The sequence below is a fragment of the Galendromus occidentalis genome, unplaced genomic scaffold (assembly GCF_000255335.2).
Source record: "Galendromus occidentalis unplaced genomic scaffold, Mocc_1.1 scf7180000077524, whole genome shotgun sequence".
NCBI lineage: Eukaryota > Metazoa > Arthropoda > Arachnida > Mesostigmata > Phytoseiidae > Galendromus > Galendromus occidentalis.
Window position 1 is genome coordinate 1,097,955 of NW_003805512.1, and position 11,334 is coordinate 1,109,288.

At 50.3% G+C, this 11,334-nt stretch overlaps 2 protein-coding genes across 2 annotated transcripts; both read right to left on the reverse strand.

Moving 5' to 3' along the window:
* Positions 1 to 4,152: 4,152 nt before the first annotated feature.
* Positions 4,153 to 6,923, reverse strand: sel (canopy family protein seele). The gene is made up of 7 exons (XM_003747550.2): positions 6,801 to 6,923; positions 6,265 to 6,424; positions 5,924 to 6,047; positions 5,723 to 5,838; positions 5,431 to 5,631; positions 4,767 to 4,881; positions 4,153 to 4,393 (listed from the first exon to the last, which is right to left on the reverse strand). Exons 2-7 carry the CDS (start codon positions 6,268 to 6,270, stop codon positions 4,263 to 4,265), a joined length of 693 nt encoding a protein of 230 aa, XP_003747598.2. The 5' UTR covers positions 6,271 to 6,424; positions 6,801 to 6,923; the 3' UTR covers positions 4,153 to 4,262.
* Positions 6,924 to 8,216: 1,293 nt separating this feature from the next.
* On the reverse strand, positions 8,217 to 10,095 carry LOC100898661 (zinc finger protein OZF). Its single transcript, XM_018641183.1, has 4 exons — positions 9,902 to 10,095; positions 9,575 to 9,775; positions 9,261 to 9,485; positions 8,217 to 9,076 (listed from the first exon to the last, which is right to left on the reverse strand). Exons 1-4 carry the CDS (start codon positions 9,981 to 9,983, stop codon positions 8,343 to 8,345), a joined length of 1,242 nt encoding a protein of 413 aa, XP_018496699.1. The 5' UTR covers positions 9,984 to 10,095; the 3' UTR covers positions 8,217 to 8,342.
* Positions 10,096 to 11,334: the final 1,239 nt, after the last annotated feature.

Below are 11,334 nucleotides of genomic sequence, written 5' to 3' on the forward strand. Positions count from 1 at the left end.
CGAACTTGCTGCATGAAAGGCGGGGAGAAACCTCTGGTTTTTCGAACTGAGTTTTGTTCCGTAGGTAAGAAGCATCGGATTTACAAGCCGGATTCATTTGCATAATTGGAATGGAGTCGCAATCCGTGACGCTCAAGCTTTGATCGGCCTCGTCGAGTGGCGAGAGCTCGGGATCCGAACTTAACGAAGGCAGGCACTTCGCTCCGCGAAGGGATGTTCGTCGGTAGATTGATCAAAGCTCAAGCCCTCGCTGCCCAAACCACAATAGGGCTTGTTTTCATTAATCTCTTCGAATCCAAGTATTGGATCAGCGGGAAACTACGCGAACACCTCAGACCGGCTGGAGAGGAAACGGCTCCGCTATATCGACATGGGAATCTGACTGAATCATGTACGGAATTGTTAAAGGCGATTCACACAAACGATTATTTTTCTCCCTCTTCTTAGCCACCCACAAATTATGGATCGGAATTATGGAATTATGGGGGTTGTGTAATGACAGCGCTGGGTCCAGGGAACGAGTGTTCGCTGGTGATTTATCCTGAGATTTCGATTGTCCCTAAAGAGGGCGCTGCCCGGTGGCGCGAGCTTACAAACATTACAGGTTGTCTTCAATGAGCTGTAATTTAGGAGAAATATTGTGAATGATTCTCGAAGAGACGATGCTGTCCAGAATTTGGAGGAAGCTTGCTGTCTTGACCTTCACGTTTCTCACAGATGGCATCCGTGTTTGTTCCCTCTGCAACTGCCAAGGATCATCAATTTCGAAACTCACGGTCTTCAGAGCTGCGACCGCCATTAGGCGGATTGCTAAATTTTCAGAGTAGGCCCTCTTCGGCCTCAGAGAAGCTCGCGTTCTCTCATTCTCGACTCTTCGGAGTTTCGGATCCGGGAATGTCCCCAGACTTCAGGCGCCCAAGTCTTAGGACATTTTTCGGAGCTTCGGGAGTCAACTAAGGAGTTGCAGAATTCCCTCCCTCACCTCGTCGCCCCCTGTGGATTCCGAACGACCTCACGGATCCCGACGCCTAACTGAGGGAGCATTTCGATGGTGCTATGAATCCTTTCTATGGCTAAGCGGCCCGGATATACCACGCCGGAATAACTACGACGCTAGAATTCGGATTTTCTCTAGGATGAGAGCAATAACTAGTGTGTTGGATGAGTTTCGGGATTACTCCGCGCAAGATATCTTAAATAAATGAAGGCTTTCACGGAGTCCGCTCGGACAAACCGTATCTAGGCGGGCTGCGTGAGTCGGTGGAGCCGATCGTGGAGGATTGCCAATCGTTCGACGCCGTGGGGACTTGGTGGATTCACAGGGTGGAAAACGGTCATCGGCATGGGTCGTTTAGTTGCCATCGGAAGTTCCCCTATAGACTCTATGGAAAAAGCGGACTAATTCAAATCCACTGCTCATTGAGCTCGCTATTAGATTGGCGCGCGAAGACAGTCAAATATTGAGGAAGAGGCAAACTGGACTTTATGCGGCGCTCAAGTTCTTGTCTAGTGTAATCCCTGGTCACTGAGCTCTTTGGAGCGAGGAAGATCGGGTTGAGACCCCCCGAGCTCCCTTCGTGAAGTTTCTAGCTTGGGTACTCAATGTCGGGGAACCAAGTCTTGATTATTGCTGGTCTCCCTCGGAAGACTTTTAGCTACGAAGTTCGATTTACTCCGCCGTTCGCTCTTGAGTTCCCCATGCGCATGAGGCGACAAGATATTTTTTAAGTCGTCGACGAGAGACTGAAATACATTTCTTTTCGTCCCGAAACCCAAGTTTGAAGGGCAGCTCGGGAAACACATCAGCGGAAATCACCGAGTCTCGGTTTTCGCGAGGTTCATAGCGATGCACGAGAAAGGTCCGTGAGGAGAATTATTGTGTGGGCAATCGATGCGGAAGAATGCAGTCACAGACGACAAGCGAACCGCGGCTGCACCTGCTGAGTGACCCGGCTGGTTTATTACCGTATTACCTCTACAGTGTGTGACGCCGGGGTGCTATGGACCGAAGGATTGCATATGCAGGCTCCGTTCGAACGAAGATGTAGAGATACTCAACCCAGACTCGTACAAGCTGACTTGAGGCGCGAGGCGAATCGCGACGCGCGACGTGCTCTCAAGATGATATCATCCCGGATCTGTTGATTCCGGGCGGAAACATCATGCATGATCATTGTTATCGAGTCGGAACATTGTAGACTGCACAGGAAGCGAGAAGGTTCCGTAGGGAGTGTATGGGGGGTGTGATTTGCATTTCGATTGTGCGCGGATGCATGCCTGGGAAACGTCGTCACTGCGTTTCTGTCGTCCCTAGACATCGCTGGCTCGGCGCCTGCCACATGAAACTCCGAACCTCAAAGACTGGGTCCGTCGGTGACGGAAAACAAAACAGGGCTCATGTCCCGCTGGAGCCCGGCTAGACATCGAGGCTCGTCCGCGTCTCGGCTGTCGTGTGATATCGGACGCTTCAAAAAAGCTCCCGAAATAATTTTCCTCGGGTACATCCGTAGACAAAGTCGTTTCCGCGCGGCGGACCGCGCTCCTCCTTGCTCCCTGGTTACATTGAGGACAGACTGAGTCCTCAGGAGGAGGAATCTGCTACTGGGAGAAGGAGAGAGGAATTTGTCCCCCTACTGTCGGCGCTCTATCTTCGTCAGTTGAGCTCAACGGCGACAAATCCCTCAACTTGATGGTGCTGAGGGCTAGGGAATAACCACGATTGCTGTCAAGCTACGTAGCCCTTGACTCTAGGGTGGCGAGCACAGCCTCGCACCAGTAGCTGCGATAAGCTCGCTATGCTTCCCTTTGTGCTTGTTCCATGGAGTGGGAGCCCCGCCGGAGGAGAACTGTGACAGGCCGCCGTAGAGCCGCCCTCTGGTTGAGAAACAAACAATCGAGAACAACACCTCCCGCAAAGAGACTTCCAACTTCGATACCCGCCGCTTGCCGAGCTCCTCCGAGAATTCGGGAACGATCCTCTTACCGCTTTGATGATCGGATTTCTCTCTCCCGCAAGTACATCTGCTGGAAGCGGAATGCTTCGAAGAGCGGTATCCTCACCCATTTCGGAGAAGCTTGTCCTAGATATTTCAACTTTTGGAGGTTGCGAAATCACGGTAAAGGCTTCCCCCGAGAGTTGCATCCCTGAGTCCGGGAGTTTTCTCTGGAAGTTCCGACGGGAGCGAGATTCTGGAATGAGGGAAACGTTGCGAGAGTGTGGATCGTTGAGTATTCTGACTTGACGGGCGAACTGTGGGCGGAATCGAATTCAGAACGACTCCAACGACACAGCACACGGAACTAGCTACCACGTGGGACTCCAGTGAAACCGCCAATGGGCATTGGGCAATCGCGTCCAAAGTGTTGACATACGACACCGCTCGGAGTCAACTCAGCGTATATGTGTTTTGCATCATCTTTAAGTTTGTTTTGAGGAGAACCGCGTCGCGTTTAGTCCAGCGAGGCATTTCCCTATGGTAGCCGTCCGGTGATTCCCCCGCATGCCTAGGACTACCCCCAAAGAAGAGGAAAAGCCTGTTCTGACATTATCGAGGAGAAGGAGGAAATGGTTCTCAAGGCCCAGGATGGCACCACGAGCCTCGTCAAGGAGCCGGGGAAGGAGGAATCTTTCTCGCGCTCCGCTTGATGGGCCCCAACTACGAACCCATACACGGTAGAGACACCGAGTCTCCACGTCGGCACCTCATTCTTATCAGAATACCAAGGTAAGTCTGGCTTTATTTATTGAAGTGTGACAAGGCAAATAGCTCTTCGTCTACTCCGATCAGCGATGCATTCCTCACTGGCTGGAGAGCATGAACTCGCCGGGGCTTCCTACACATCCAGACGACTCGGGTCTCATCCGTAAGATGTCCAATTAGGAAGAAAAGTAGTCAGACCTTCGGAACGAAGGCATAACTGGCTGCTCCGACAAAGGGAAACCTATGAGGAAATATTCTAATGAACCAGCCGGATGATCGGAAGAAACAGCGCTCTGTACTGTAGGTTCATGGTGCTGTGCGTGATGGAGCAGGAACCCGATGAAGCGCTTGCTCCATCGAGACGACTTACCGCCATTGATCGTGAGATGTTGGTACCATAGACGACATCCTTTTCTGATATTCTAGGTAGACAGAGAGGAATTTCTTTTTGACATACAGAGTTTATAGAACACACGGCATTGAGGTTTCGCTACACAGGAAACCCTCAATTTAAAATTGCACTGATCTGCGAAACAATCCGGCAGTTGATAATCTAGAGATTCAAAGCTCGTCGCGTGGATCAAATGCGTTGAGCGAGGGAGATTCGTATTCTTCTTCCTCTTCCTGTGGCAAATCCTCGTCGTCCTCGGGAGTTTTCAAACTTTCCAGCTTCTCAGCCATCGGACAGTAATCTATGGAATGAAGAATATGCAAGATCATAGAACAATTCAAGATATTTCCGACGGGATTCGAGCTCTCTCCTCGCCGGGGAACCTTGCCGTGAGTGAGGGATATCTACCACGGATGGAAGCGTTCCTGCTTTATCACGTGATGTATACAAGGAGCCCCTCGAGGTGATGAGTCTCTTCCGATCAATGGAGCGAGAACTCGAAAAGGAAGACCATTCCCCAACTCGACGAATCGCAACGAGCGAGTTGTTCGCACGAAAAGCTCATCATGACGGTACGCTCTCCGAAAAAGTTCTTGCTCACAACAGTCCGTCGCTTCCTAGACTTTACGCGCACATTGAGGGGATTGAGCGAAAAATGACAAGAGGTAACTCACTTATGGTCTCGTGGCAGAAGGCCTGACCTAGTCTGTACGCAGTTCTCGTCCTCTCCGAGCTTTTCTTGAAAATCTCCAAAAGATCCTCCTCGTGGTCGCCGAACATTTCCTGACACTGCGGGGAACGTTATCGTCAGTGCTTTAGCCTCTGGGTTTGATTGTGTGCTCATGAATGACTTCCGGCAGAATTTCGCGCAGCACAGTGCGAGTCGTCGCAGCCTCTGCGATGCCCAGAGTGCAAAAGCGAAGCGCTCTCAGCCCATTCATGGATACTACCTGGCGTTCATCTCGTTCTTCCCGCTCCCGCTTCTCCTCGGGGTCCGGCTCTCCCGGGCGATATATATGCTACATGGGATTTAGAGAAGCATGATCATCGACGCCCATAGGACAGCAATCAGCCCGATTCTATGAGCTTGGAACGATCCCAATTCAGTCCCATGAAGTGAAGTCATAAGAGGTGACCTCTCTAATACAAGTCTAGCGGTCTAGCGTAACCATAAACGGAAACGTAATCGCAGGCGATCTCTCCCCCCCCCCTCCTGGAATCCTAATGGTATGGGGTTGATTGAAAAATCCGAGAACTGATCCACAATCGTTAAACGAAAAGCGGACAATTCTCCGAGACGAAATTGAGAAGACAAAACTGAAGCAACAAAATACTAACGAGATTGTTCATCCTAGAGTTCATATCAGGATTTGGGAAAAACTTGACTCCGCTCATTTTGTCCATGTCCTCTACCATGTTCAGCATCGATAGGGATCCCGTTTCCTTGTCAGTCACCGGAACGATGTCTCTCATTTTCCCACAGACCAAGTTGTCATCTAGGAGATCTTGCAGGTGGAGCTCCGAGCCTTTGTAGGGAACCTACGGATCGCAACAAACTTCTGAGAATCGACGTCAATCGATATCGCAATATCGTTCATGCGGCGTCGGAGTTCTTCGCAAAATATCGAACCTGTCTCTGAGAAGAAGATCCATCCGCTTTCATGCGGAAGGAACCCACGGTAATTTTCTTGCTAGGATCTGTCTGCTCAATTTCCCTGTGCAGAATCTTGACGGCAGATTTACACACTGAAAGACAAACGAATTCCGCAATTTAAACCGGGAATAATCGAGTCGATTTCGATTCTCTGATTGTCTGGGACTATGAGCTCACGTTCGCATTTAGCCTCCATCATGTCCATATCTTCGTCCGTGAAGTCCGCCTGAGCGAAAGCGGCGTCCAATGTACAGATCGATACTAGGACAGCTCCGATGGCGACACGTAAGCACAACTCCATCTGAGGCGAGAATTCTTATGTAAGGTAGCACGCTTTAGCATGAATTTCAGGAGCCATGATCGCGGCAGGCGATTCCAAGGAACTGAGTGCGCACAAATATCCCGAAAGAATCCCGTGGTAAGCTGAGGAATGAGACGATTGAGATGGAAAAGCCTGCATACCGGGAAACGTCCGAAGTTTCCCGGGAGGCCGAAAACAAAGCAAGCTATGATAATACCTTCATCTTTGGTGGGGGATTCCTTCCGCTCGGGATTCCGTGCAAGTCAACTTAGATCGAGACGCTCCTCTGTGGCTTATCGGAGTGTCACCGATCCGCGCGCACCTTGGTTGCTCTCGACAAGCACCCGTCCGGCGCGCCACACCGCGGCTTCTCCGATCTGGTTATGATTTATGATTAGGCTTGATAGAACTAGATTCCGATCTAATTGGGGCAACGAGTAAAGAGCTTCCGAGGATAGGTCAGGAAACGCAAGGATAGCCTTTACGGACAAGCGTCAGTAGTCTTCTGTATTTTATTGAGCGCATGTAGGGTGCTTATATACGGATCTGATCCGGTACTGAGGCTAGGGGTGAGAGGAGCACCCGACATGGGTTCTCGATTTCCTAGTGGGTGAGCGACCCCCTATTTACGCACTGCTAGTGCGGGGTCCGTAGAGTAAGCTCGGAGCATTGATGAGACAGAGAGACAGCCATATCGAGTGATCACTCAGAGCGACTCTATCTAGATACACGAGTTTCAACGAGGGTCCTCACAATTCGATTGCAAGACTTTGCTGGCTAATTTGTCGCACTCCAGTTACGAAAAAGCTTCCGTCGGAAGAAACTCGTAGCCGCCAGACCCGAAACACCGAATGCCACCTGTAGTTACGTAGCTATGACAAGAAACTCGAATGCCACAACAGTCGGAGAGCGTATCGTGACGTGAAAGTGTGAGCGGTCCCAGCCAATCAAAAGATGCCGTCAGAATTTCGTGTTAGTCGTCTGCTCGCTCCTTTCTCAAAACCGCGCTGGAAAGCCAGCGAGCCTCTGAGTTTCTCTGTCGGCTTGATAGAGGAAACGTTGTTGATGGACCTACCCTCATCAATCCATGCCAAGTCTCGAGTGTGAATCTCTCTCATATCGAGAGCTTACCTCGGCGCTCCTGGAACTCCGAATCCGACAATCACCGACGTCGAAGTCACAACTTGTATCCCTGAGAGGTGTTCGGTCTCGATGGCGAATTCGAAACCGCTGCTCGTCCCTCTATTTCGGAGCTCCATTGATAGAAGAAGACCAAGTTATAGAGACTAGCTTGGTCGGCATTGGCGAATCCCGTGGCCGTCACGTTTGCAGCGGCTGATTCCTCCATCATCATCCTCCATACAGAAAGAGTTTTCCCGTATACGCTGTATGACAAGAACGAAACGGCCACTGTGTGAGTGAGAACTAGTGAGAATCGCTCCCGTTGTCTCTCGATTTGCAAAACGAGCCTCAATATATCGAGCGAGCTGTTTCTGAGCCCCGCTGCTGCATACACTGATTTCTCCTGTGTAGCTTGCTATCTCTCCTTTCTTCCTTCCTTTTTGACTCGAGGTCTCCAACTTGAGAGATGGCTTGAGGCTATGCGCTCACGATGCGGACTCAAGCTAGGGCGCGAGAAGATACTGGCTATGATTTATGAAATAAAACCTAGACATGGAGATTTCGAGCGGTCGGAGGCCGCGGTGTCAAGATCGTAAATTCTTCTCGTGAAGAATTCCGACTTTTTCCTTGAGCTCCCCCGTAGCGTTGCCGCTTTTGCCGCGGACTGATTGCAATAGACGTTTCCCTGTGGGGGTGACCCCGGATGATCTCCGAACCCCTTACCTTGAGAGGATCCGGTTCAAATGAGGGAAACTCAGTCGCGTGCTACCACAGGGCTGCGTAGTGCTCCTGGTAATAATGACCTCACCGGAGTTTTCCTCAAACGCGATCCCGTATCCCAGACTGAGTTCATCCTTCCCTTGAGAGCTCGGGGCGACCCACCCCATGTCGATGTCCGCGGAATCGACACAACGATTAACTTTTCACTATAAGGGACCCTCCGACCTCAACAGACATCGCGCGAGTGGAGTCCCCGGAGTTTCCCTCATGAGTTCCTTGGCTTCCCCATTGGAGGAGGGAGAAGTCGTCGCGGAAGAACAAGGTTGTAACAATTTATTTACATCCTACGCTTGTCTACTCGAGAAGGCAACTTTTTTTTCGTGTCCGTCCGTCCGAAAATGATGTAAACCCTAAGACATGGAACGTTGTATCGTGATCCGCAGTTTTCCGTATTTACAAATTAATGAACATTCCGAAATGGCCTGTCGTTTGACTAGTCATTGGCTGAAGAATTATGGTCGCGTTCTCCGCCGTTCCCGTCAACGGAATTATCGGGACGGCTTCCTGAGTTTCTTCGATTGTCCGATCTTGATTGAGCTTACTCAAACAAGCGTGCTTCCTCAACTCCACATTCCTTTTATAAGCTAAACCGCACAGATGACACTGGTAGGGCTTTTCGTTGCTGTGGGTCTTCATGTGCTCTCTAAGCGTTGCTCTGACTTTGAAACCACGGTTGCACACATCGCATGTATGCGGCCGCTCATCGAGATGGGTTTTCATGTGTCGTTTGAGCGTGCGTTTCACTTTGAAGCTCATTCCGCACACTTCGCAAACGTACGGAGTCTCTCCGGTGTGAGTTCTGACATGGTCTACAAGGACGTGATTGAACTGGAAACCGCGTCCGCAAATATCACATACGAATGGCTTGTCGGTTGAGTGAGATCGATGATGTATTTGGAGGTACTGTTTCGTAGCGAATTTTTTGTGGCATACATCGCATGCGTACGGCTTAACACCCGAGTGCAATTTCAGATGGTGCTTGTAATTCGTTTTCTTGGCGAACATTTTATCACACTGATCACAATAATAACGTTCTCCGTCGCGCTCGTGCGAACTCATGTGTTGGTCCAGATGAGCTTTTGTGAGACAGCGTCTTTTGCATACTTCGCATTCGAACTGCTTGGTTCCTGAAATGAAAGATATGAAAATCGAAATAAAGAAAGCGAGCGATCTCAATAGCAATCTAGAATTCGACAATCGGATTCCCGTGGCAGTTTCGCGGGTAGCCCCGGATTTCAATACTCAATTCGAATTGATGAACCAGCGAAACTGTGAGATGAACGGATTCTCCATCCGGAGGCTGAGGCTTACCGGTGTGTACGAACATGTGCGCTTGGAGTTTGTCCTGCTCAGAAAACTGCTTCCCGCACTCATTACACTCTATTTTCGACACGTTCGTCGACTTGTTGCCTTTGTGTTGAATCTTTGCCGGGGAGCTATCGTATAAGAGGTCATCGTGATTCTCCTTGACGTGTTGGGTCAGGAGAGAGCCCTCGACGAATTCTTCCTCGCAGAAACTGCACTTGAGGCTCCGTCCTGAAGGAGGATTCAGAAGATGCTAATGAAGCAGATTGATCTACATATGTATGGCGAGTACCAATGCTCGAAATGGGCTTGAAACCAACCGGATTTGACTTCATTGACTTCTTTCGACTCCACGCCTGCTTGTCCCTTGAGGTCGGGGAGGATCTCCTCGCATACAAGATGAACTTTTTCATTCTCATGGATCACCAGAATGTCGGGTCGCGTTATACAGTTTCCCTTAGCCATGGTGATTTCGTCCAGGTTGTCGGAAATAATGATTTGAGCGATAGATCCGTCGAAATCTAGAAATTGAATCCGTTAATTTGAGCTTTTCAAGGAGCGTGCCCGAGTATTCGAGAAAATATTCCCGCAGAACTCTCTGAGTTACCCAGGACGGAGCCCGGACAGACTGAGCGCATCTCACTTACCGGTTTCCGGTTCGCTGGCAGCCACGACGCTCGTCGTCTGTTTGCCCTTGCGTTTTCGTTTCGCGGGTCTGAGATTTTTCATAGGCACTAGTTTCTTTTGTCCATCTTTCTTCAGCGCGAAACCGTGGACGGTTAGGAATTCCTCGGTGAAAAGTTCTTTCTCTTTGCCGACATCGTTCGTTGTTTCTCCGAGGATACCGTAGTGATTCATGACACTTTGCCGCCGGTCGGACGAACACGTACCATTCAGTGCCGCGATCAGGGTTAAGAGCGATCCTAGAGTTTCGCGCAGGCGATTCGCGTCTATGGATTTATTATTAGCGAGCTCGAGCATCTTGAGGACGGGTTTCAGCAACTGAATGAGCTCCGATTGATATTTCGACACTCGCTCATCGAAGCTGAGCGTCAGGATCGCGGACGTGAGTTGTTTCTCCTGGCGGGACTTCGTGTCCCGTTGAAGTCGTTCCCGGAGCGCGTCATTGAGTTTTGGCTGCGCTACGTATTCTCCGACAAAGTCGGGAACATGAAAACCTTTCAATTCACTGATTACGCCATCGTATTTTTTTATGGAGGAGAATTTCTTGAAAAAAGTCTCCGCCTCAACCGCATCAGGGGCTCGTTTCGGGTCAACGGATCCTGCTCGTTTTTCCGTGCGGACGGGCTTCGGAAGCGCCTCGATTTTGTCCGGACTCGACAATGTGCGGCTCTTCTCCGTGGATAAGCGGTCGACCAAATCAACCACATTTGAATCGTTGACGAACGCCTGCTGACCGAAGTTCGTCTCGCCTCGCGACTGAGCACACATGGGCGTGGAGTCCTCTTGTATGAAAACCATGACGTTACCAATCGGCTGGCCGGGAGTCGGCTTCTCCCCTCTCTTGTGGAGCTCGAATTCCAAGTTGTCGCTCGTTTCGAGATCGGTCTGTGATGCAAATTGGAAATCCTCATTCTTGCTGGCCTGGAAAAGTTGGCCCTCGAATGAGCTCTGGCCGAAAACCTCAGTTCCATTTTGGGCGCCGAAATGAAAGTTGAAGTTCTGTTGGCGATATTCGGGCAGTGACTGCTCCGGCGTTGCTTTGTCAGGCGGGAAAGACATTTGACCGGCGTGGGTCACCGGTATCTCGAGGGAAGAGAATGACGAGCATGTAGTCTGATCCAAGTTTGACATCCTGTAAATGCATTCTTCGTGAGATATTGTCCGAAAATCCGCCGATATAAGGGTTTGGTTTCGGAGTTCGTCCTTTCGCATATTTCAGTTGGAGCTTCGGGCTCGACGATATTGAGCAGCGAATGAGATAGATCCGGTAGATTTCGCTCATATGGCAATGCATCGGCTATTTCGTTGAAAGATAAATTCATAGCTCCATAGCTCGCGATCTCCGGAATGATCAGGGCGATGAGCAGCTTTCCCTCCGGTGAACAAGCTCAAAGAG

Excerpts from the sequence above, each read along its gene's own strand:
- sel (XM_003747550.2), bottom strand. Across the intron at positions 5,632-5,722 it reads GATCTTCTTCTCAGAGACAG|GTTCCCTACAAAGGCTCGGA; the intron begins GTTCGATATTTT and ends TGCGATCCGTAG. Across the intron at positions 4,394-4,766 it reads CTTCTGCCACGAGACCATAA|ATTACTGTCCGATGGCTGAG; the intron begins GTGAGTTACCTC and ends TTCATTCCATAG.
- LOC100898661 (XM_018641183.1), bottom strand. The coding sequence starts at position 9,983 with ATGAAAAATCTCAGACCCGCGAAACGAAAACGCAAGGGCAAACAGACG. Across the intron at positions 9,776-9,901 it reads TGCCAGCGAACCGGAAACCG|ATTTCGACGGATCTATCGCT; the intron begins GTAAGTGAGATG and ends TTCAATTTCTAG. Across the intron at positions 9,486-9,574 it reads AGTCAATGAAGTCAAATCCG|GACGGAGCCTCAAGTGCAGT; the intron begins GTTGGTTTCAAG and ends ATCCTCCTTCAG.